Source organism: Lagenorhynchus albirostris, chromosome 5 (genome assembly GCF_949774975.1).
Source record: "Lagenorhynchus albirostris chromosome 5, mLagAlb1.1, whole genome shotgun sequence".
Classification (NCBI taxonomy): Eukaryota; Metazoa; Chordata; class Mammalia; order Artiodactyla; family Delphinidae; genus Lagenorhynchus; species Lagenorhynchus albirostris.
This window is the reverse complement of record NC_083099.1, coordinates 61,716,296-61,743,183: the sequence shown is the minus strand read 5'-3', so window position 1 is coordinate 61,743,183 and position 26,888 is coordinate 61,716,296. Positions and strand designations below refer to the sequence as shown.

Below are 26,888 nucleotides of genomic sequence, written 5' to 3'. Positions count from 1 at the left end.
CACAGAAAATTATGCTAAGTTTAAGAAGCCATACATATAAGGCTACGGACTATATGGTTCCATTGTGTGAGACTCTAAAAGAGGCGAAACTGTAGAGAGAAAAAGCAGGTCAGTAGTTGCCTGGTTCTGTGAGCAAGGATTGATCATTTATGCACATGGGTACATAGGAACTTCTGGTAGAAGTGTTCTAAAACCGGATTATATTTATAGTCCAGTTACAGCACATTGTATAAATTTGCTGAATTCATCAAACTGGAAATGAGTGAATGTTATGCATTGTAAAGCATACATTTAAAAAAGCTGTTAAAAAACCAGGGAGGACTGGGATGTAGACCTGTTTTACTTTGCCTAATATAAATAGTATTTGACATTTCATGAAAAATGACTAAAATTAAACTTTGGTTTAAAAGGAGCAAAACTCCAGGCTGACATCAAAATGTGATTATTTAGCATTTTATTCACTATCTAGCATTTTGCTGTTTGCTGTCACTAAGATGTGGGTTTTTCTATTCACATGAGTTTCCCAGACATCTGAAGCTTACTGCTTTTATTTTGAAATGTTGTTTGGACATAACTATTTTGAAATAGGGTTGGATACGCTTTTTATTTTTACATTCTCTTGGTTATAATTAAACATACTTAATTATTATTTTAAAAGAACAAAAATGCCCTCAGAACTATTGAAGTTGGAGAGTTGCCTTATTCCTCACTAAACCATTTAAGCCTTTTTGCTTTCCTCTGTTTCCTCCCTTTTCACTGTCAGCATGTTTCTCTTAGCAGTCTTGCTGTCATTCAGTTACTGATTTTCCTCTTCTGTGGCCTAGAAAGCCAAGTAAATAAATTTCTTAAAACTCTGAGTGAGTTGCAAGTGATTAGGTTAAAATATGAGGGGGGGGTCCCCTTTCACTGAAGTATATATAGACTTTAGTACTCTATGAACTTTTGTTTGCTTCTTAGCTTTTTTTCTGGAAAGGTAGCATCGGCAGATAGTGACCTGAAGCTAAATGAGTTAATATTATGCTAGGGTGCTCTTTTCAGCTTTTGGATACGTGGTTTCAGTTCTAGGCCAGCTTTATATGGAGACACGGCAAACAGCCACCCACTCCCCTTACCACTCTGAAGCCCTTTACTCCTGCTTGCTGATATTACTTGACATTTCGTGTATATTGGGCTGGCCAAAAGTTTCATTCGTTTTTTTCCGTAAGGTGGCTCTAGTAGCACTTAGTTGTCTTTAACTGCATTTGAAACAATTTTGTTAGATTGTATGTGACAGCTGTCATATCAGCGTCATTTAAAAAAGATTTATCAGGCTTCCCTGGTGGCACAGTGGTTGAGAACTTGCCTGCCGATGCAGGGGACACGGGTTCATGCCCCAGTCTGGGAAGATCCCACATGCCATGGAGCGGCTAGGCCCATGAGCCATGGCCGCTGGGCCTGCGCATCCGGAGCCTGTGCTTCGCAAAGGGAGAGGCCACAACAGTGAGAGGCCTGCATACCGCAAAAAAATATATAAATAAATAAATAAAATAATAATAAATAAAAAAGACTTATCAAAATTGCTGAATTTTTGTGTAGCCATTTTAATACTGAAGATGGAAGAAAAACAGCAACATTTTCGGCATATTATGCTTTATTATTTCAAGAAAGGTAAAAACGCAACTGAAATGCAAAAAAAAGATTTGTGCAGTGTATGGAGAAGGTGCTGGATCGAACATGTCAAAAGTGGTTTGCGAAACTTTGTGCTGGAGATTTCTCCCTGGACGATGCTCCACTGTCGGGTAGACCAGTTAAAGTTGATAGCGATCAAATCGAGACATTAATTGAGAACAATCAACATTATACCACGCAGGAGATAGCCGACATACTCAGAATATCCTAATCAAGCGTTGAAGATCATTCGCACCAGCTTGCTTATGGTAATCGCTTTGATGTTTGGGTTCCACATAAGTTAAGCAAAACAAAAATATTTTCGCATGTGATTCTCTATCTAAACGTAACGAAAATGTTCAGTTTTTAAAACAAATTGTGATGGGTGATGAAAAGTGGATACTGTACAATAGTGTGGAATGGAAGAGATCGTGGGGCAAGTGAAATGAACTGCCACCAACCACACCAAAGGCCGGTCTTCATCCAAAGAAGGTGATGTTGTGTATATGGTGGGGTTGGAAGAGAGTCCTCTATTATGAGCTCCTTCTGGAAAACCAAACGAGTAATTCCAACAAGTACTGCTCCCAATTAGACCAACTAAAAGCAGCACTCTATGAAAAGCGTCCAGAATTAGTCAACAGAAAACGCATAATCTTCTGTCAGAATAACGCAAGACCGCATGTTTCTTTGTTGACCAGGCAAAAACTGTTACAGCTTGGCTGGGAAGTTCTGATTTATCCACCATATTCACCAGACATTGCACCTTCGGATTTCCATTTATTTTAGTCTTTACAAAATTCTCTTAATGGAAAAAATTTCAATTCCCTGGAAGACTGTAAAAGGCACCTGGAACAGTTCTTTGCTCAAAAAGATAAAAAGTTTTGGGAAGATGGAATTATGAAGTTGTCTGAAAAATGGCAGAAGGTAGTGGAACAAAAGGGTGAATACGTTGTTCAATGAAGTTCATGGTAAAAATGAAAAATGTGTCTTTTATTTTTACTTAAAAACCAAAGGCACTCTTTGGCCAACCCAATACCTAAAAGAATTTAAAGCAGGAACTCAAACAGGTATTTGAACACCAGTGTTCATAGTGGCATTATTCACAATAGCCAAAAGATGGAAACAATCCACACGTCCATCAACAGGTGAATGGATGAACAAAATGTGAAATATACCTGCAGTGGATCATTATTCAGCCATAAAAAGTAATGAAATTGTGATACATGGATCAACCTTGAAAAACATCATGCTAAATAAAATAAGCCAGAGACAAATGGACAAATATTGTATGATTCCACTTTTATCAGGTACGGAGAATAGGCAGATTCATAGAGATGGCAAGTAAAATAGAGGTTATCAGGGAATGGGGAATTACTATTTAATAGATATAGAGTTTCTTTGGGGGATGATGGATGATGGTAATGGTTGCACAACATTGTGAATGTACTTAATGCCACTGAGCTATACACTGAACAGTGGTTAAAATGGTAAATTTGATGTGTGTATTACCATAATGAAAAGAAATATAGATATTTCTGGTTTGGGTAAGGCTTTAGAACTTTAGTATTAAAGTTCTAAAGAAACCCCTCTTTAGAAACATATTCTGCTAGAGACCATAGTATAGCTATCACCAGTATAGGGAGAGGCCTCCCCAGAGGAAGATTCCATCACCTGCATCAGAGTCTGCCAGGGGAGCACTAGAAGGTTTATCCTTTCATTTCTCCTTTCTAGGCTATCCATCCGGGATATGGTTTTCTCTCAGAAAACATGGAATTTGCTGAACTGTGTAAGCAAGAAGGAATTATTTTTATAGGTCCTCCTTCATCAGCAATTAGAGACATGGGTATAAAGAGGTATGAGTTTATATCTTTTTTTTTTTTTTTTTTTTTTTTTTTTTTTTTTTTGCGGTATGCGGGCCTCTCACTGTTGTGGCCTCTCCCGTTGCGGAGCACAGGCTCCGGATGCGCAGGCTTAGCGGCCATGGCTCACAGGCCCAGCCGCTCTGCGGCATGTGGGATCTTTCAGGACCGAGTCACGAACCCGTGTCCCCTGCATCGGCAGGCGGACTCTCAACCACTGCGCACCAGGGAAGCCCAAGTTTATATCTTTTAAATACAACCATAGGAAGACTCATTGAAATGGTTTGTTTTAACTATAATAGACACGTTAATTATACCCTTTTGTCATCATAGGCAAAAGTTATTTATTTGCCACTACAGTGAGTTACAGAAAATATTCAACTAATTAGTGTTTCTAATCAATATGTTAATCAGTTTTGGGAGATTGAAAACAAGGTGGGATGAGCTACCACATGAAAACTGGATTGAGAAAACTAATAGATATTTTAACATTTGTATTAATATTTTTTGTCTCAGACTATAGTCCTTTTACCTATGGAATGTTTTATTTTTAAACTTCCATTGTATTTTATAGACTAGGAAGTATTTGTGTTTCTCTTGTATGAAATAATCCATAGATTTAGGACATCTTGGTTTTTTTATTCTAAAGCACAGCCAAATCCATCATGGCTGCTGCTGGAGTGCCTGTTGTGGAAGGTTATCACGGTGAGGACCAATCAGACCAATGCCTGAAAGAGCATGCTAGGAGAATCGGTTACCCCGTCATGATTAAAGCCATCCGTGGTGGAGGAGGAAAAGTAAGATTGCGCATGCTCGTGTTTTCCATTTTGGGCTATCTAATTTGTTTTACTTATGTTGTAGTCGTAATTATCTTTCCATATTAGGGTATGAGGATCATTAGATCCGAAAAAGAATTTCAAGAGCAATTAGAATCAGCGCGGAGGGAAGCTAAGAAGTCTTTCAATGATGATGGGATGCTGATTGAGAAGTTTGTGGACACACCAAGGTGGGTTCAGCTTTTTTTTCTGACTCAAAAATTTTTTAATTAATTAATTAATTTTTGGCTGCGTTGGGTCTTCGTTGCTGTGCGTGGGCTTTTCTCTAGTTGCGGCGAGCGGGGGCTACCCTTCGTTGTGGTGCGCGGGCTTCTCGTTGCAGTGGCTTCTCTTGTTGGGGAGCACGGGGCTCTAGGTGCCTGGGCTTCAGTAGTGGTGGCACGTGGGCTCAGTAGTTGTGGCTTGCGGGCTCCAGAGCTCAGGCTCAGTAGTTGTGGCGCACGGGCGTAGTTGCTCTGTGGCATGTGAGATCTTCCCGGACCAGCGATCGAACCCCTGTCCTCTGCACTGGCAGGCGGATTCTTAACCACTGCGCCACCAGGGAAGTCCTCAATTCATTTCTTGTTGATGGAATTTAGAGTCTTTTCAAAATAAAAAAAATTCTTGTAAGAAACTAAGCTCTATCTTACAGATAAAGCATCATTTGAGATGCTCAGAAAATGGTAATAGTTAACCAAATTGAATTGTAAGTGATATGTTAACAAATATACTAATAGCTCATCCTTATATTGCACTTAACCATGTGCCAGGTTCTAAGTATTTTACGTATACTAAGTAATAATCTTGCTATCCTTCTATTTCTAGTCTAATTCCTGCAACAATCCCATTAGGTGGACCCTGTTCCCATTTTTCAGGTGAAAATACTGAGCAACAGAGTGGTCATCTGACTTGCCTGACGTCTCCCAGTTGGGAAGTGGTGAAGCTGGGATTTGAATCCAGGCAGTTTGACTCCAGAATTCACACTCTAAGTGACCACACCAAACTGCTTCTCTGGGTACCACTATAGCAGATACTATATGGATTTCTAATTTATTTTATTATCAGGAATTTTATTTTCATGTGTATTGCTTAAAATAAGATATTGATTATAAAAGCTTCTTGTTTCATAGATTTTGTGTTAAATACACACACACACACACACACACACACACACACACACACACACACATATAAACCTGTAAGTCAAGTGACTTTATAGAGAAAAATTCATTTGGGGACCATGACCAGAGAGAGATTTACCTTGAAGGTAATGAACTAAAGCTTCAGGCCCTTCTCTTGCATGAACTTCTTTGAAGAACCTGTACCCAATTTTGTACTCATCTTAAAGTGGGCTCCCAAATTGTTTTTGTTTCAAGCCCTACAAAACTTAGAACTGTCCCTGAGCATGGCACAGTAATTAAATTCATTTAGAATGTGATAGTTAAAAAAAACAAAAAAGTCAATCTCAAAATAGGCCAGTTGATTAGGAGAGCACAACGTATGCCACCTATTAGTGGGAAATAAGGCAAAAATGGAGGAAGTTCTAAGGTGAATTGAAGGTTCCTTTCCACAGTAGCTTTCAGAAAAGGATAGGCTAACTATCCGCATTGGCATACTCTTGAGTTAAAATTGTCGTGGAGACATCAGCTAGCTATTTCAGTGACTGTAACTCAACGCCTGCAACATTTTTAAGATGTAGATTCTTTACTTGTGAAATGTTAGCTAAATATTACCTCACATTGTAATTTATACTCTCAATACCTGGGAAGCTCCTGGGAATCAAGGACCTGGTAGTTTCTTTCTTTTTATTTTCCCATATATATTACCTGGCATTATTTTCTTCATGATAGGCATCAGTAATATTTTTTTTAATATAGAAATAATATGAATACATTACAAACTTGGAAAATACAAAAGATGGAAAACCAAGTCAGTCATAAGCTCATTCTCCTAATATAAGTATTAGCATTTCTACATATTTCTCTTCTGTGTTTTCTAGTAATAACATTTCAATATCATGATAATCACTATTTTATATTCTGCTAAGTAATTATCTGTTGAGTTAATGGAGTACCAGAAGATTGTCAGGGTGGTACTGATAACTGAGAAAAGTAGAAATCAAGATGTATCATATAATAAATCTGATCAGAACTATTGAGCTTATCTGAAAGGTTGGGATAGATAACAATCTTCAAAGTGTACTATTTTAGAGAATTAAAAAAAAATCAGATTCCTTCCTTACTTCATATTCAGTGCACATTCTAGAGGGATTAAAAATGTGGGAGGGTATCATGATCCCTGTTACAGATGGAGAAGCAGGGCCAGAAGGTGAAGTATCGACTAGTTCTCAGAGTCACGTCTGCCTGTCGATGCCTGTCTGGCTGCTCCAGGGCCTCCAGTAACTGACCTTGTATAGCACCTTCATGAGCAGAAGACTCAGATCCAGCTCCTGACCTAACACACACATGAATCATGAGACCAGGACCCATTTCCCAGGCATGTGACCTGGGCAGTTGCACAGGGCCCTAAGCTCAGAAGGGTCCATATTTGGTTTAATACCCCGTGGAGGCATCTTAAAATTCTTAATAACATTTTAAAAGGGGTCCTGCATTTTCATTTTGCAGTGGATCCATAAATTATGTAATGGGTCCTGCATGTGACTTTGGACGAGAAAAGGAACAGATGAGATGAGGAGATCTGGCTGGGGCAGCCACAGAGGAAGCAGAGGCCAGGGGTTGTGAGGGCCCTCTCTTCTCGGTTCTCAGCAGATCCCTCCATCCCCAGCTTTGAAAGGAAACAATGGCTCCTGCTTAAGAGGCTTAACCTCCCCAGCCTTTTGGGTCAAGCAGATTCTGCATATGAGTCATATCATATGATATTTGTCTTTCTCTGTCTGACTTCACTTGGTATGATGGTCTCCGGTTTCATCCATGTTGCTGCAGATGGCATTGTTGCGTTCTTTTTGGTGGCTGAGTGATGTTCCATTGATATATGTACCGCATCTTCTTTGTCCATTCGTCTGTTGATGGACATTTGGGTTGCTTCCATGTCCTGGCTGTTGTAAACAGCACTACAGTGAACACTGGGGTGCATGTAATCTTTTGAACCATGGTTTTCTCTGGATATATGCCCAAGAGTAGGATTGCTGGATTGTATGGTAGCTCCATTTTTAGCTTCCTGGGGAGCCTCCATGCTGTTCTGCATAGTGGTTGTGCCAGTTTACATTCCCACCAATAGTGCGGGAGGGCTCCCTTTCCTCCACACCTTCTCTAGCAGTTACTGTTTGTGGATTTTTTGATGATGGCCTCTCTGACCGGGGTGAGGTGATGCCTCGTTGTAGTTTTGATTTGCATTTCTCAATTGTACTGTTTTTATGTGAAAAAGAAATGGGACTTTTTTTTTTTTTTTTAACCTTTGGGTAAAACCTATAGGGAGGTCTATTTTAGTTAGATCTTTGTATCACAGCAGGTGAGGGAAAGTTTTGCGAACGTTTTTTTTTGTTTTTTTTTGGTTTTTTTTGGGTTTTTTTTGCGGTGCACGGGCCTCTCACTGTTGTGGCCTCTCCCGTTGCGGAGCACAGGCTCCGGACGCGCAGGCTCAGCGGCCATGGCTCACGGGCCCAGCCGCTCCGCGGCATGCGGGATCTTCCCGGACCGGGGCACGAACCTGCGTCCCCTGCGTCGGCAGGCGGACTCTCAACCACTGCGCCACCAGGGAAGCCCTTGCGAACGTTTTTAAAGACAGTTGAGAGAGGGGGAGATGTCTCCAGAGGGTTGTGGAGTCTCCTCTGGGTCGAACCCTAGCAACCACGCAGGCCACTCCTGCTCTGTCCAGTGGAAGACTGGCTACTGCACGTCTCTTCGTCTTACTGATAAAGCTTCTAGGAGGCAAATATTTGTCGAAGCCAACGCCATGGGGCTTCCCTGGTGGCACAGTGGTGAAGAATCCGTCTGCCAATGCGCGGGACACGGGTTCAAGCCCTGGTTCGGGAAGATCCCACATGCCGCGGAGCAACTAAGCCCGTGTGCCACAACTACTGAGCCTGCGCTCTAGAGCCCATGAGCCACAGCTACTGAGCCCACGTGCCACAACTACTGAAGCCCGCACGCCTAGAGCCCGTGCTCCGCAACAAGAGAAGCCACTGCAGTGAGAAGCCCATGCACCTCAACGAAGGGTAGCCCCCACACGCGGCAACTAGAGAAAAGCCCATGCACAGCAACAAAGACCCAACGCAGCCAATAAATAAATAAATAAATAAAATCTATTTTAAAAAACTGTGAATAGGAAAATAAAAACTTTAGAACTCTTAGAAAATATCAAGGCATTCCTACTAGAAACCAGCTGCATCTGTCCATCTAGCCAGACCCCAGCAGTGGCTGAATTGGAGTGACTGGGATTTGATGTACTTCTTGGTTCTCAGGCACTGTGCTCCAGAATCTCTAAGTTAGATAAAGCAACACAGAAAAGGATCATCAGAAAAAGGAAAACAACAAGGGTGATTTGACAACCGCAGAAATCCTAACAGAACACAGATCCTCAATGAGCTTCCCTTGTAAACAACCAAAGGAAAGTGTTTCCAACTTCTGAGAAGTCAGGAAAGAGCTATGTTGTGCTCCTGGTGTGGCCCCCGTATGTTCACTTCAGAACCTAGAGTTCCTGCTCTAGTGCCTTCTTCCCTGGAGCAGCTAAAGGATAAGGGAGAGTCAGTGGACGTGGTAAAGTTTTACAGTTGGAATTTGAAAAACAAACAGCTCAGCTCCAACATGCAAAGAGCATAGACGTTGTTACTCACACCCAAAAAGCAAGTAAAAATCTGAACAAAATAAAAATCAATGAATTTTAGACCCATCAGAGAACTGAGGCCACAAGGCAAACCACCACCCTGAAATCTGGGCAGGCAAGTGAAGACAGCAAATCACAGCCAAGATCAGCTAACCTGGAGCAGAAGCTGCGGGAGCCATAAACTGATAGGGACACTTAAATGGGAATTTTGACAAATTACTAGAGGCTGCGTGTGGACTAGCTTGATGGTGACAATTTTGGTGACAAAACCAAATTTCCATAGGTTTTTCCTCCAAGGACACCACCAAGTTCTCAGAGTGAAAATCCAAGAAAAATTCCCTCACATTTTGGGGCAGGAGGAGGAAAAAAGAAACCATTCTGAAATAGACCCAGAGCTGTCTGTTCTCCCTACCAAAGGCCAGCACTCTAAGGAGAACTTTGCCAGAGCCTTTTCTGTCCCGGGGGAAGGGCAGTTAGCCAACTCTAGTCTTCCTGTTTCACGTAAGGGAAGAAAAAAAAAAAAGCTAAGAAACACTTCTGAGGCACACAGGGACACAGACCCACTGAAAGACCGAGATTTAATCCTAAGATTATAGAATGCTTTCCCTCGCCCACACCCTACTGCCATGTCACCAGGGCTCCTGTATAATAACCAGGTTACAACCGAAAGAGCTGCAAGACACAGACTCTGATTAAGGGGTTCTTAGGGAAACCCGAAGACAAAAGGAGAAAAAACAAAACGAGGACACTAGAGGGAACTGAAGCCTCTGGCACCTGTAGCTACTGCAGACATTAAACACAGCCTGCCTCCTAGCCAGGCTAACATAAAATGTCACATGAAAGTTTTGTTCACCTCAGTTCCTGTTCTGTGACACATTAGGCCTGGCATTTAACCAAAAAAAATTACAGGGCGTGCTAAAAGACAAGAAAAGCATGGTCTGAAGAGAAAAAGCAAGCATCAGAACCGGACTGAAATATGACACAAATTTTGGAATTATCAGGTTTAGAGTTTAAAGTAACTAATATGTTAAGGGCCCTAATGGAGCAGTAGGTGACATGCAAGAACATATGGGTAATGTAAGCAGAGAGATGGAAACTCTAAGAAAAAAAATCAAAAGAAAATGCCAGGAATCAGAAACATTGTAACAGAAATGAGGAATGCATTTGATGGACTCAGGGTAGACTGGACACAGCTGAGAAAAGAAACAGTGACCTTGAACTTATGTCAGTGGAAACTTCCCAAATTGAAATGCAAAGAGGAATAATGAAAACAAACAAACAGAACATAATATCTGAGAATTGTGGGACAATTTTAAAAGGTGTAATATATGCATCATTTGAATACTACAAGGGGAAGAAAGAAAGAGGCAGGAGAAATATTTGAAGTAATAATGGCCAAGATATTTCCAAAATTAATGACATATACCAAATTATAGAACCAGGAAGTTCAGGGTATACCAAAAGCAGGATAAATGTCAAAAATTTTTTGAATCACACTAAAACTGCAGGAAACCAAAGACAAAAAAAGTCTTGAAAAAAGCTACAAGGGAAAAACACCTTATCTATAGAGGAGCAAGGATAATAAATACATCAGACATAGCTAGTAGGAAGCAGCCACATAGCACAGTGAGTTCAGCTCAGTGCTTTGTGACCGCCTAGAGAGGTGGGATAGGGAGGGTGGGACAGAGAAGCAAGAGGGAGGAGATATGGGGATATATGTGTATGTATAGCTGTACACTTTGTTTTACAGCAGAAACCTACACACCACTGTAAAGCAATTATACTCCAATAAAAATGTTAAAAAAAAAAAAAGAAGAAGAAGAGGGCTTCCCTGGTGGAGCAGTGGTTGGGAGTCCGCCTGACGATGCAGGGGACACGGGTTCGTGCCCCAGTCCAGGAGGATCCCACATGCCGCGGAGCGGCTGGGCCCGTGAGCCATGGCCGCTGAGCCTGCGAGTCCGGAGCCTGTGCTCCGCAACGGGAGAGGCCACAGCAGTGAGAGGCCCGCGTACCGCAAAAAAAAAAAAATTAAAATAAAAAAAATAAAAAAGAAGAAGAATAGTGGGTCGTGAACAAATTAAAAAAAAAAAAGAAATACATCAGACTTAAGAATAGAGTGGACTGTTGAAATAAACACTGCATATTTTCAAGCAAAAAAAAGAATAGAGTGGAGTAAAATATATATAAAGGGTTGAAAGAAAAAAAATCAACCTATAAATTCTGTGTCCAGTGAAATTATCCTTCACACTTGAAGGAGAAATAAGGACTTCCTCAGGCAAGCAAAAATTGAGGGATTTTGTCACCAGTAGACTTGCTTTACAAGAAATGGTTAAGTTCTTCAGGGAGAAGGAAAATGATGCAGGTCAGAAACTTGGATCTCTTTAAAGAAAGAAAGAGCGATTGAGAAAGAATAAACAAAGGCAAAATAAAATCTCTTGGTTTTTTTATTCTTAATTGATCTCACAGATAAGTTTATTCAAAATAATAATAGCAAGAATGTGTTTGGTGTTAGTAGCTTAAGGGTAAGTAAAAATAGGAGGAAAGGTCAAGGAAGCACATCCAAAAGGAAGAAGTCAGCTCCTATTATTTTGTCAAGAGAATATGTTGGACAAGTTGGGAAATTTTTAAATGGAACATTCAGTAGAAATGATATATCAAGAAAAAAATTCTTCCAAGTGGTTTAATGAAGTGTTTCATGAGGTAAACAGAAAGGAAGAGAAATGAGCCACTGTGCTGAAATAGTACATTTATAAGACTTTATGGGTTTTTAAAAAAATTTCTTCTATGTTTGACAATTTTTATTTTAAAAACTCAACAGAGGGCTTCCCTGGTGGCGCAGTGGTTGAGAGTCCGCCTGCCGATGCAGGGGACACAGGTTCGTGCCCCGGTCTGGGAAGATCCCACATACCGCGGAGCGGCTGGGCCCGTGAGCCACAACTACTGAGCCTGCGCGTCTGGAGCCTGTGCTCCGCAACAAGAGAGGCCGCGATAGTGAGAGACCTACGCACTGCAATGAAGAGTGGCCCCCACTTGCCACAACTAGAGAAAGCCCTCGCACAGAAACGAAGACCCAACACAGCAAAGATAAATAAATTAATTAATAAACTCCTACCCCCAACATCTTCCAAAAAAAAAAAAAAACTCAACAGAAAAAAATGTTTGCTTGTCACTCATTTCTGTATTATGGTGGTGAATGTGTGAGGTGAGCTACAGTGTGAACATATCAAAATGAATCTCCTGAGAAGAATGCTTTCATGTTCACCAAATGGTCTGTGTTACCCTTATTTTCTTAAGTGTTATGTGCATTTACTCTTTCTCTTTTTTAAAAAATTTAAGTTATTTATTTATTTATTTTTGGCTGTGTTGGGTGTTCGTTGCTGCACACGGGCTTTTCTCTAGTTGCAGTGGAGCAGGCTTCTCATTGCGGTGGCTTCTCTTTTTGTGGAGCACGGGCTCTAGGCACACGGGCTTCAGTAGTTGTGGCATGAGGCCTCAGTAGTTGTGGTGCATGGGCTTAGTTGCTCCGCGGCATGTGGGATCTTCCTGGACCAGGGCTCGAACCCATGTCCCCTGCATTGGCAGGCGGATTCTTAACCACTGCGCCACCAGGGAAGTCCTGCATTTACTCTTAATATGATTTCTGATAATTTTACTATTTTACACTCAACATTAAAGTTCCTTATCTTGTTTTTTATGATTTAATTTTAGTATATTCTTAAAAAACGAATGATCCATATAAATTTATTTCTTAACCTTTCTATGGATGAGCCATTATAATTTCCAGTCTGCCTTAGTTTATAAAATCTGACTGTAAGAGTTGCTTTTTTAAAATCCCCTGATCATAAAAATGTGTTTTCATTGACTTTTTGAGGATACATGAATTGTGACTGTAACTTGTAATTCTGATGTATTCACATTTATCAGTCTTTTCCTTGGCAGTTTGTACTTGTGACTTGCCCCTACTGTGAGGTCATAAATATGGTCTCCAGTGTTTTCTGTCTTTTCTTATTTCTCACTCATTTCATATATATAATTTTTTTTCTTGAATGTTCAACCTACAAATGGAAACTTCTCATTGGGTTTTTAAATAGGCATGTGGAAGTCCAGGTGTTTGGTGACCACCATGGCAATGCTGTGTACTTGTTTGAAAGAGACTGTAGTGTACAGAGGAGACATCAGAAGATCATTGAGGAGGCCCCAGGGGTAAGGATCTTGTAAAGAAATTTGTCAACTTCTGTATATTGTAAATCTCAGTCACTGACTTTTGGGTCAGAAATCTGTGAAGCTAGTATTCCCCCAAAGTCCTGCTGAACAACCATTCCCCGGCAGTAATACAGCCTCATGCAGTGTTGGGGATGAGGAAGGGTTGATATTGTGGGGCTGCCATACTGAGGGCGCACTAAGACCATGATCCTTCTGGGTGGTATCTGGGAAAATCTGCTCTGATCCAAGTAGTATCTGACTTACAGTGAACAGCTACCATTTCCATGCAGATTTTAAATTGTAATTAACTAGTGTGTTTGAGGAATGGAATGGTCTTGTTCATTGAATGTATTTTTTATGAAGAACATTCTTTTAACTGGTGTTTCAGATGTTCTTAAAATATATTAGTCATCTTCCCAACTTGAAGGTTATGTTGTATAGAGGAGAGATTTGGATTTGCTCTTATTTGGCCACTTTTGCCCCCTTATAATTGTTTATATCTGAGTCTACCTCTTGATTGACTCAGGTCATCACCCAGGTCAAGGCCTACTCCTAGGATTACCTATTTTCAGATTCACATTTCTTTGGAATCTGCTACTGCCGTAGGCCTCTTGTCCAAAGTTATATGCATGTTTTTTTTCAATATGTATTTCTAAAGGTCAGAGATCTAAGGTTTCTGATTAATCAGTTAGTTATTCTCATACTGTATTCAAAATTCAATTTCTGTTGCAGAGTACATTATACCATCTGAAGTAAATGTCAACAATAATTTCAATAAAGCCTTATTTTCAAGCAGTGACTGCTTAAATAAAAATCTGTAGAGAGCTATTTAACAGTGTTAAAAGGCTTTGCCTACTTATTGATAAACATTTTATGAACTTTTTTTTTTGGCCGCGCCATGCACGGCACGCAGGATCTTATTTCCCTGCGCCCCCTGCAATGGAAGTGCGAAATCTTAACCACTGGACCGCCAGGGAAGTCCCTGAACCTTTCTTATTAACTTGTAATCTCAACATTTACCATTATTCCAAGATAATTATTGGGCATATGACCCAGATTGCTTTATCATCTTGAAACAAATAGAGATTCAAAGTTTTTTTATTGATATATGTAATTTTAAGTGGACATATGATCATGAGAGTTATTTTGGGGAATTCTGTGGCAGTCCAGTGGTTAGGGCTAGGTGCTTTCACTGTTGTGGGCCTGGGTTCCATCCCTGGTTGGGGATCTAAGATCCTGCAAGCCGCACAGCACGGCCAAAAAAAAAAAGAAAAGATAGTTATTTTGTAGGTACAAGGGACAGAGATATGTCATTATGCTAAGTAATATCTGCAATTCATAGAAATTACTAACAGAATCATTAAACTTTGGTATAGTTGAACTGTGGTATAAGACAGTATTTCATGCTGAAATGTACAACGTTAGATATTTATCCTTATCTCTTTAATGCAATATTTGATACATAGAAATGTACTATTGAATCTTAATGGAAACTTCGAGTAGAACAAAGTACTAATGGAAATTTATTTCAAATATTTTTTCATAGCCTGGTATTAAACCTGAAGTAAGAAAAAAGCTCGGAGAAGCTGCGGTCAGAGCTGCTAAAGCTGTAAATTATGTTGGCGCAGGTACGTCACGACTGGCTTCTAACAGAGGAGGAGGAAAATTCATTTGTGTTTTGAAAGACAAACGAGACATACAGCTCTGAAATCATAGGCTTTCAAACTTTTTTGACTATATCCACATTAAGAAGTACATTTTACGTTGAGAACCAGGATGTAAATGTGCTTATGTTTGTATACATGTATATCGGGGGAAAAACGTCACTAAACAGTACTTAGCCTAATTCTGTATAATGCTATTTGATATTTTCTATCCTATTTTGAAATAAAATTGCTAAAATGATTTTTTTGCGTTTTTCGAAATTAGTAAACTTAAATTTTGTTTTAGAGCAGTTTTAGGTTCACAGCACAATTGAGCAGCAAGTTCAAAGGGTTCCCACACCCCACGTCCCCCTGCAACATAGCCTCCCCCACTGTCGACATCCTGCACCAGAGCAGTGCTTTTGTTACAACTGATGCACCTACATGGACACATCATTATCACCCAGAGTCCATAGTTTACATTAGGGTTCGCTCTTGATGTTGTACATTCTGTGAGTTTGAAGAAATATATAATGACACGTGTCCAACATGTAAACACCATTGTAATATCTTACAGAATAGTCTCAGTGCCCTAAATATGCTCTTCATTCCTCCCTGCCTCCAACCCCTGACAACCACTGATCTTTTTATTGCTTCTATAGTTTTGTCTTTTCTAAAATGTTACATAGTTGGAATCATACAGTATGTAGTCTTTTCAGGATGGGTTCTTTCACTTAGTAATATGTATTTAAGTTTCCTCCGTATCTTTTCATGGCTTGATAGCTCATTTCTGTTTAGTGTTGAATAATATTCCATTGTCTGGATGTACCACAGTTTACTTATCTTCTGACCTACTGAAGGACATCCAAGTTTGGTAATTATAAATAAAGCTACTATAAACATCTGTGTACAGGGTTTTGTGTAGACACAGCTTCAATTCATTTGGGTAAATACCAAGAAGTATGATTGCTGGATCACATGGTAAGAGTATGTTTAGTTTTGTAAGAAGCTGCCAAAGTGTTCCAAAGTGGCTGTACCATTTTGCATTTCCACCAGCAGAGTATGAGAGTTCCTGTTGCTCCACATCCTCACCAGCATTTGGTATTGTCAGTGTTCCAGATTATGGCTATTCTAATACGTGTGTAGTGGTATCTCAATGTTTTAATTCGCATTTTCATGATAACATATGACATGGAGCATCTTCTCATATGCTTACTTGCCATCTGTATGTCTTTGGTGAGGTGTCTCTTCAGGTCTTTGCCCATATTTTTTTTTTAATTAATTAATTTATTTATTTATTTTTTGGCTGTGTTGGGTCTTCGTTTCTGTGTGAGGGCTTTCTCTAATTGCAGCGAGCGGGGCCCCTCTTCATCGCGGTGCGCGGGCCTCTCGCTGTCGCGGCCTCTCTTGTTGCGGAGCACAGGCTCCAGACGCGCAGACTCAGTAGTTGTGGCTCACGGGCCTAGTTGCTCTGCGGCATGTGGGATCTTCCCAGACCGGGGCTCAAACCCGTGTCCCTTGCATTGGCAGGCAGATTCTCAACCACTGCGCCACCAGGGAGCCCTGCCCATTTTTAAATTGGGTTGTTTGCTTTCTTATTTTCGAGCTTTAAGGTTTCTTTATATATTAGATAACAGTCCTTCATCAGATGTACCTTTTGCAAATATTTTCTCTCAGTCTGTGGCTAGTTTTTGCATTCTGTTGACATTGTCTTTCGCCAAGCAGAAGTTTTTAATTTTAGTGAAGTCCAGTTTATCAATTATTTTTTTCATGGATCATGCCTTTGCTGTTGTATCTAAAAGGACATCACCATGCTCAAGGTCAACTAGGTTTTTTCCTGTGTCGTCTTCTAGGAGTTTTATGGTTTTGTGTTTTACATTTAGGTCTTTGAACCATTTTGAGTTAATTTTTGTAAGGTCTGTGTTGAGATTTTTTTTGCATGTAGGTGCCCAGTTGTTCCAGCACCGTTTCTTGAAAAGACTGTTTTTTCTCCATTGTATTGCCTTTGCTCCTTTGTCAAAGGTCAGTTGTCTATATTTATGTGGGTCTATTTCTGGACTCTCTATTCTGTTCCACTGATCTATTTGTTCTCTCACTGGTACTTCACTGTTTTGATTACTGTAGCTTTATAGTAAGTCTTGAATTCAGATAGTGTCAGTCTTCCCATTTTGTCATTTTGTCAGACTGAGTTGGTTATTCGGGTCTCTTGCCTCTCCGTATAACCGTTAGAATCAGTTTTCTGATATCCACAAAATAACTTGCTGGGATTTTGATTGGGGTTGCATTGACTCTATATAACAAGTTGGGAAGAACTGATGTCTTGACAATGTTGAGTCTTCCTACCCATGAACATGGAATATTTCTCCATTTATTTAATTCTTCTTTGACTTCTTTTACCAGAATTTTATAGTTTCCTCATGTAGATCTTATACATATTCTGTTAGATTTATACCTATTTCATGGGGGAGTGTGCTAATGTAAATAGTATTGTGTTTTTAATTTCAAATTCAACTTGTTTGCTGGTATGTTGGAAAACAATTGACTTTTGTATATTAACCTTGTATCCTGCAACAATGATGTGGTCACTTATCAGTTCCAGGAGGTTTTTTTGTCAACTTTTTTGAATTTTTTATAAAGATGATCAAGTCATCTGTGAACAGTCAGTTTTATTTCTTCTTTCCCAATCTATATACCATTTATTTCCTTTTCTTGTCTTACTGTATTAGATAGGACTTCTCGTATGATGTTGAAAAGGAGTGGTGAGAGTGGACATCCTTGCCTTATTTCTGATCTTAGGGGGAAGGCTTCTAGTTTCTCACCATTAAGTATGATGGTAGCTGTAGGCTTTTGTAAATCTTCTTTATCAAATTGAGGAAGTTCCCCTCTGTTCCTAGTTTGTTGAGAGTTTTTATTATAATTGGGTACTAGATTTCATCAAATGCTTTTTCTGAATTTATTGATATGATCACATGGTTTTTCTTTAGCCTATTGATGTGATAGATTACATTAATTGATTTTCTAATGTTGAACCAGCCTTGCATACCTGGGATAAATCCTACCTGGTCATGGTGGGATTTTTATACATTGTTGGATTTGATTTGCTAATATTTTCCTGAGGATTGCTTCATCAGTGTTCTTAAGAGATATTGGTCTGTAGTTTTCTTGTAGCATCTTTGGTTTTGGTATTAAGGTAATGCTGGCCTCATAGAATGAGTTAGGAAAAACTCTGTGTACTGGAAGAGATTGTAGAAAATTGGTATAAATTCTGCCTTCAGTGTTTGGTAGAATTTACCAGTGAACCAATCTGGGCCTGCTGCTTTCTGTTTTGAAGGTTATTAATGATTTATCAATCTCTTTAATAGATATAGGCCTATTTAAATTGTCTGTTTTTTGCTTGTGTGAGTTTTGGCAGATTATGTCTTTCAAGGAATTGGCCCATTTCATCTAGGTTATTAAATTTGTGAGCATAATGTTGTTAATAATATTCCTTTATTATCCTTTTAATGTTCATAAGGTCTGTAGTGATGTTCCTTCCTTCATGTCTGATGTTAGTAATTTCTGTCCTCTTTTTTTCTTAGATAGCCTGTCTAGAGGCTTATCACTTTTATTGATCTTTTCAAAGAACCAACTTTTGGTTTTGTTGATTTTTTTTTTCTATTTTCTGTCTTCAGTTTCATGAATTTCTACTCTATTATTTATTTTCTTCTGTTTGCCTTGGAATTAATTTGCTTTTCCTTTTTTGGTTTCCTAAAATAGAAGCTTAGATTAATTTTAGATCTTTCTTCTCTTCAAATATATGGATTCAATGCTATACTTTGCCATCTAAGTACTGCTTTCTATGCATCTCACAAATTTTGAAAAGTTGTATCCTCATTTTCATCTAGTTTAAACAATTTTTAGATTTCTTTTGAGATTTCTTCTTTGACACGTGTTATTTAGTAGTGTGTTGTTCAATCTGCAAGTATTGGGGGATTTTTTCCAGCTATCTTTCTGTTATGATTTCTAGTTCAATTTATTGATTTTTAGTTTAATTGTGGTCTGAGAGCAGACATTATATGTTATCTATTCTTTTAAATTTGTTAAGGTCTTTTTTATGGCCCTGAATGTGTTCTGTCATGGTGATTGTTCCATGCAAGTATGACAATATGTAATCTGCTGTTGTTGGATGAATTAGTCTATAGATGTCAATTATTCCATTTTATTGACTGTGCTATTGAGTTCATCTATGTCCTTACTAATATTCTGCCTGCTGGGTTTATCCATTTCTAATAGAGGGGTATTAAAGTCTCCAATTGATTAGTGGATTCATCTATTTATTCTTGCAGTTCTTAGTTTTTACCTGATGTATTTTGACACCCTGTTTTCAGATGCGTAAACATTAAGTATTGTTACATCTTGGATTATTGACCCTATTTCATTTCCTTCTCTATGAAGAACTTCTTTTAACATTTCTTGCAGGGCAGGTCTACTGCCAATAAACTCTCTCAATTTTTGTTTATCTAAGATAGTCTTTATTTCTCCTTCACTTTGGAAGGATAACTTAACAAGATACAGAATTATAGGTTGATGATTTTTTTTGTATACTTGGCTGAGTTTCTTGATAGATTTTTGAAATTTATTTATTTATTCATTCATTTATTTATTTTGGCTGTGTTGGGCCTTCGTTGCTGCACATAGGCTTTCTCTAGTTGTGGCGAGCAAGGGCTACTCTTCGTTGCGGTGCACGGGCTTCTCGTTGTGGAGCACGGGCTCTAAGCACGCAGGCTTCAGTAGTTGTGGCTTGCTGGCTCTAGAGCGCAGGCTCAGTAGTTGTGGCGCATGGGCTTAGTTGCTCCGCGGCATGTGTGATCTTCCCGGACCAGGGCTCGAACCCGTGTACCCTGCATTGGCAGGCGGATTCTTCCGTTGCGGAGCACAGGCTCCGGATGCGCAGGCTCAGCGGCCATGGCTCATGGGCCCAGCCGCTCCGTGGCATGTGGGATCTTCCCAGACTGGGGCACGAACCCGTGTTCCCTGCATCGGCAGGCGGACTCTCAACCACTGCGCCACCAGGGAAGCCCGGCAGGCGGATTCTTAACCACTGTGCCACCAGGGAAGCCCTTGATGGTTTTCTTAGACAACACTTTAAATAGTTCACTCTGCTGTCCTTGGTTGCATGGTTTCTGAGGAGAAGTCAGATGTAATTCTTATCTTTTCTCCTTTATAAATAAGGTGTGTTTTTTTCCTTGGGTTCTTTCAGGATTTTTGATTTTCTGTACTTTGAAAATGATATTATAGGTATAGTTTGCCTAGGTATAGTTTTTCTGGCATTTATCCTGCTTTGTGTTCTCTGACCTCCCTGGATCAGTGATTCAGTGTCCAACATTAATTTTTAGTCATTATTGCTTCAGATACTGCTTTTGTTCCTTTCTTTACTTATCTAATGGTATTCCCATTATGCATATGTTACACCTTTTCTAGTTCTCCACAGTTCTTGGATATTCTGTGCTGTTTTTTTTCAGTCTTTTTTCTCTTTGATTTTAATTTTGGAAGTTTCTGTTGTCATATCCTCAAGCTCAGAGATTCTTTCCTTGGCTGTGTGCAATCTACTGATAAGTCCATCAAAGGCATTCTTCATTTCTTTTATGGTATGTTTGATCTGTAGAATTTTTTTTTTCTTTCTTAAAATTTCCATGTCTGGGCTTCCCTGGTGGCACAGTGGTTGAGAGTCCACCTGCCGATGCAGGGGACACGGGTTCGTGTCCCAGTCCGGGAGGATCCCACATGCTGCGGAGCGGCTGGGCCTGTGAGCCATGGCCGCTAAGCCTGCGCGTCCGGAGCCTGTGCTCCGCAATGGGAGAGGCCACGACAGTGAGAGGCCTGCGTACCGCAAAAAAAAAAAAAAAAATTCCATGTCTACTTATATTTAACTGTTCTTACATGTTGTGTACTTTTTCCATTAAAACCCTTAACATATTAATTAAAGGGTTTTTAAATTCTATCAGATAATTATGATATCAGATAATTATATAATTATAATTATCAGATAATTATCAGATAATTATGATATCAGATAATTATGATAATTATAATTCTATCATATCTGAATCTGGTTATGATGCTTTTTCAGTCTCTCTAAACTGTGTTTTTTGCCTCTTAGGATGCCGTGTAATTTGTTCTTGATAGCCAGACGTTGATGTACCAGGTAAAAGGAACTGTGGTAAATAGGTCTTTAGTAGTGTAGTGGTTAGGTACAGGGAAGGTGAAATGTTCTATAGACCTGTGATTTAGTCTAAGTCTTTTGGTGAGCTTGCGCTCTGAACTGTGAACTTCATCAGTGTTTTTCAGTTGGTTTTTGTTTATTTGTTTTTTATTTATTCCCTTATGTGGGACAGAATGGCTGGAGTTGTGTATTTCTCTTCCCTCAATTACATTAATTAGGCCCTGATAAAATCCCAATAGTTTAGGCTGTAATAAAATAGTTTCTCTTAAGGACGGATCTTGTTCAGAAGAACAGAACTCTGGCATACTTCATATGGTTCGTTTTCCCCTCCCACTGCTGGGAACTCAAGGGGTTTTTTTCTCCAATGTTCACTGTGAGGACCTGGTAGAGCTTCTGGGTAAAACTTATAAAAGTGTTCGGAGCTCCCTATAACTTGGTCCCCCCTGGAGTTTTTAACTCTTGGAACTGTCCACACTGAGCCTCCAGCAATTTGTCAATTACAGTCCAGGTTTTCCTTCTCCAGTATGTGTTCCCACAGAGGTTTTTGCTCATGGGTTTCTGTTCCAATAAGTTGTGAATCTCTGTTTTCACCTTTCTGTCTCTCTAATTTGGGGGGCAGCGGCTTGCCTTGTAACCTCATGTCTGTGACACATCTAAGAAGAGTTGTTGATTTTTCATCTTATTCAGCATTTTCTTGTTGTCAGAATGGAATGGCAACTTCTAAGTTCCTTCCATGCTGAGCAAGAAACTGGAAGTCTTCACTAAATTTTTACAATCCACTAATAGGTTGTGATCCACAGTTTGAAAAGCAAGTTTTAAATTATATGGAATTAGCCTTAGGCTAAGTGAAAAAAATTCAAACACAAAAGACTGTATACTATATTATTTCATTTATGTGACATTCTAGAAAAAAACTGTGATAGGAAGCAGACCAGTGATTGACTGGAGCTGGGGCCTGGGGAAGGGACTGACTGCAAAGGGAACAAGGGAATGTTTTGGATGATGGAAGTATGTTGTATTTTCATTGTGGTGGGGGTTATATGACTGTATTCAATTGCTGAAACTCAGCACACAATATTTAAAATAGATAAATTTTACTGTCTGGAATTATACCTTAATAAAGTTGGGGGAAGTGTAGTACTTAATAGAATGTCACTAGATAAGACTAACATAGTGTTAGTTACTAAGTAATCTCCCAGTGGGTCACTAGAAAAAGGACTTTTAAAGACACTTCCAAAGCGCACAGTCAGGAGAAAAAAATGTTGTGTTTTCCTCCACAGAGTTAGAGTGAGATGGGATGTCACAGTGAGGTTTCCAGGGATCTTGGTACACAGAAGCAGTAACACATGGTCCAACCATGTTCTAACTGCTACAACAGTTGAGACTGATTCATAACCTGGGCTTACCATTTGCTTGAAACCTCAGATATACTTTTCTATTGTTAAATTTCATGTGGCTCCATATTTTTGATTGAGAATCATTTGCTGCTGCAAAATGTGAGATGTTTTCTTCATGAAATGCAAAATGTTTACCATTGAATGAAGGCAGCTGTAAAACTTGATATAATCTATCAAGAAAGATTTTGATTCCTACTGATTATATACTGTTGAAATGTGACCCACTGTATTTTGTATTTAGGAACCGTGGAGTTTATTATGGACTCAAAGCACAATTTCTACTTCATGGAGATGAATACAAGGCTGCAAGTGGAACATCCTGTTACTGAGATGATCACAGGAACTGACTTGGTGGAATGGCAGCTTAGGGTGGGAGTAATTTTTCTGTTAAAAATCAGTGTCGAGGGGCTTCCCTGGTGGCGCAGTGGTTGAGAGTCCGCCTGCCGATGCAGGGGACACGGGTTCGTGCCCTGGTCCGGGAAGATCCCACATGCCACAGAGCGGCTGGGCCCATGAGCCATGGCCACTGAGCCTGCGCGTCTGGAGCCTGTGTTCCACAACGGGAGAGGCCACAACAGTGAGGGGCCCGCGTACCGGGAAAAAAAAAAAAAAAATCAGTGTCGAGAATACATTCCCTTCTTAAAACCTCTTAAAAGGAGGCATTGCTTTGGACAAGGGTTCAATTCTTAGTGGTTGTCATGAGGATAGGAAAATGGGAGGTTAAAGGTGGCATTACATTTGATGCACTTTATGGACTCAGATTCCTAATCTGTCACTTACCATCTTTCCCCCTTAGACATGGGGCAGCCAGCAGGCAAACTGCTGTCACTGAGGCTTGCTTGTGACCACACTGTCTCAACACAAAGCCTTGTGCCCTGAGACCACATCATTCAGGTCCAGGCCATCATGAGATTTTAGAGGCAGGACAGATGCTAGCCAAGGTGAAATAAGCTAAGGAAAAGATGGGAATGAAGAGCCAAGGGAAGGGTCTAGATTAACAGAGGGGTCCACGTGCAAGTGCTGACAGACTGTTGATGGCCCATGAAGGGATAAATGTAGCCACTCAGAGTAAACGTTTAGAAAATTTTAAAGCACTTTAACATTTCTGTGACACATCTACTGAATTTTACTGAAATCTTAAGTCTACAGCTGTTCTTCACTGGCCTGAATCTGAGTTCTACAAGCTTATTCCTTCAAATATTAATGATAATAACTTAGTCTGTTTTGTTCTCTTTATTGAAAACAGTAGATTTTTACAACCTGTTGTTTAATATAAAAAATGTTTTTAAGTAGTATGAATATTCTTGATCTCTGTAGGATTCTTGGTTCTTTATATATCCTGAAACGAAATTATTTTTTCCACGTTGTGATGCTAAAGTCGTGATTATTTTGATAATTTTGTCTTTGCAGAACTTCTGTGGACAATAATATAACGTTCCTTTTGCTGGTTCTTTGGAGATGATTGGTGGTTTTAATTAAGCCATAAGATTATTCTGGGCCTTCTGGGCATTGGGAGCTAATGAAAACCAGGCACATCAGGCTAGTAAGTGTTAGTAAGTGTCAGGAAAACTGTAGCGGGTTTAGAAACTTTTGGAAAGAGTGCTTATGTTTCCAGAATTCAAGGAAAAGAATATTTTTTTCTGAAGCGGTAACCACGAGAGTCCAGAATTTTGAAATCATGAAGGATAAAGGGTTTCCAAGGATTAAAGAGGAGAAAGCTTTTGGACATTAGAGGGACGAGCAGACATTTATTCTGCAAGTCAAGAAACTGTAAGAGCTCTAGAAAGAAAAATAGGGTTTTATCATCTGGGGAGGGTTTCTAGAACTTAGGGATGCCATTGGACCCTGTTTACAGTGTTCAAGGTACTTTGGAGTCTGGCTTCCAAACAGAGGTAAAACAAGGGGACTCTCCATGTGGTGAGGCAAGAGTTCAAGCTCCAGGACCTGTCTGTGGAGTCACCAGCTTCCTAGAGCAAGGGTGCAATGATGTGAGCACCCAGCTGCAGGTTCAGATGGTTAGTGGTTTCAGGAGAGGCTGGTGAAATATCCAAGGTCCGGGGCTTCCAAAGAGTCAATGTCTAAGCCCCAGAGAACTCAGATGGTACCATTTTCTAAGTACCCAGAGGCATGGTTGGGTCAGTCTCTTCTGGGCCCATATAGAAACCAACTTCAGAGGAAAACAGATAGGCAAAGATAGCCAGGTTGAAATTGCGCTATATAGTCAGCAATAAGATCACATCTTAGAATACGGACATATGGTCATTCTTTTCCTTTTTATACTAAAACAAATAGAATTCTATTTTTTTTTTGAAATAGAATTCTTTATCAGAACATTAAAGAGTATTTTATTATAAAGGATAAGAATGAAATGATAATAGCTAACACTTACATAGTGCTTACTTTATGCCAGGCATTTTTCTCTGAAGCATTAAGAGGTTACAGAAACTTACCCAGAATATGAGTATGCCCAGAACAGAATAAGTATAGAGACAGAATTTGAACCCAGGCAATACGGCTGCAGAGTCTTTGGTTCCAAACACCATGGCATAAAGCCATTCAATTTAGTCCATTTTCCTTTCATTTTCACTGTTGTGGTTCCTGATTTTTCTTATCTACAGATTTAAAGAGATGAGACCTTTGCTTGTTTTACACTTACCTGTCTAGTTCAGTGTGCTGCTCAGTTAGAGTTTTTCCCTGTATCTTTTGCCATCTCAGTTTGTCATTTTCTCATCTTGGAGGAAAACTTAAGGGAAGAGAGAAGAGAGTGACAGTGTGCCCTCCAATAGCCTTTTCCAAGTTATATTAGTTGAAGAGAGATTTGTTGTATTAGTATATAAGAGCCAAAATAATAATAATATCAGTAGTGGTAAACAATGCTGATCATCCTGTTTATAATCTGGTATCTTGCAATAAACATAACAAAATTTTAAGAACATCATGTTCCTCTGTTTGTTTTGCTTGATCACTTGGTGATGAAGATGACAAAGATGACTAATGCCACGCTTTAGGCATAGCTGTGAAAATAGTCCTAAACACCAACTAATAATTTACTATAAAAAAGCTTGATTTGGTAACTGAGTGCTAATGTTTTAAATGAAAACTGAGAATATCTTGCCAGTAAGAAATTTCAGTTTTCATTATATTGAAAAAGCACTGATACTTATATTTGTGATTTAGTCATTGGTTTGCCTGTTTTCTCTATTTAAAAATTCTAGAAACCCATTGTAATAAGTACAGTATTTTCAAGCTGCATCTGTTTTTTAATCTACTTTTGCTTTTGCCCAATACTCGAGTAGGTGGATAAAATAAGAGTTTTTATTTGGCTTCATTATAAAGTCCTGATGTACATTTTACGTAGAAAAGGATAAGACCGTCGACTAAGTCTCATAGCTGCTAGAAGGTGGATATTCATAAGAAGCACATACTCTTCTTTTACCAGATTGCAGCAGGAGAGAAGATTCCTTTGAGCCAGGAAGAGATAACTCTGCGAGGCCATGCCTTTGAAGCTAGAATATATGCAGAAGATCCTAACAATAACTTCATGCCAGGGGCTGGACCATTAGTGCATCTCTCCACCCCTCGAGCAGACCTTGCCACTAGGATTGAAACTGGAGTACGGCAAGGTAAAGTGAAATAAAGCAAAAAGTCTCAGTGTTTAAAAGTTGTTAGTACATTATTGGTTTTGTATGGGGTCTTTTCCCTATGTCTTGTGGATATATCTAGTGTGCTTTAAAAATAAAGGATTTAATTGATTTCTCTGTAATCTTTACTTTTCCTTCTGGAATAGTCATTTTTAAAGAATAACTAGTATTTTTAAGCAGTACTACTCTCTTTTTGGAAATGCAGCAGCACTTAGTGAAGCCTAAGCAACAAATATTTTGTGGGTACTGTTTTATATTTTTTACTTTGCCTAGTTCCACATATAATTTAAGGTGACTGATAACTGCTATGTCCAAGGCACTCTGCCTTCAAGGTACTGAAAGTCAAGCTGAAAAATTAATAAATAAATTTAGTGCGAGCTAAACAGTAATAAATAAAAGAAAGAAAAGAAAAAAAATGACAGTGCAAGAACTATCACGATTCACATATGACTAATAACGATGGTCATAACAGTTATTTAGTACTTACTATGTACAGGCACTGTTCTAGGTGATTTTTCTACCTGGGCTCCTTTAACTATGAGAACTACCCTATGAATAGATGTTATTATCACTCCCATTTTCCAGATGAGGAAGCCAGGGCACAGAGAAGTGACTTGTCCAAGGTCACCCTTGGAGCCAAGATTCAGACCCAGTCATTCTGGCTCCAGGTTTTATGCTCTGAGCCACCACTGTCTGCTG

At 39.4% G+C, this 26,888-nt stretch overlaps 1 protein-coding gene across 2 annotated transcripts in view; it reads left to right on the top strand.

The window, feature by feature from the left end:
• Positions 1-26,888, top strand: part of MCCC1 (methylcrotonyl-CoA carboxylase subunit 1) — a 63,662-nt gene that overhangs the window by 17,609 nt on the left and 19,165 nt on the right. For both annotated transcript variants that reach the window (XR_009540684.1, XM_060150086.1), the window contains exons 5-11: positions 3,379-3,500; positions 4,156-4,303; positions 4,391-4,512; positions 13,195-13,306; positions 14,853-14,934; positions 22,790-22,917; positions 25,988-26,171. Coding sequence is in view for 1 of the 2 variants with exons in the window: in XM_060150086.1 (XP_060006069.1) it covers positions 3,379-3,500; positions 4,156-4,303; positions 4,391-4,512; positions 13,195-13,306; positions 14,853-14,934; positions 22,790-22,917; positions 25,988-26,171 (898 nt within the window). In the remaining variant the exon portion in view is untranslated. The remainder of the gene's footprint in view (positions 1-3,378; positions 3,501-4,155; positions 4,304-4,390; positions 4,513-13,194; positions 13,307-14,852; positions 14,935-22,789; positions 22,918-25,987; positions 26,172-26,888) is intronic.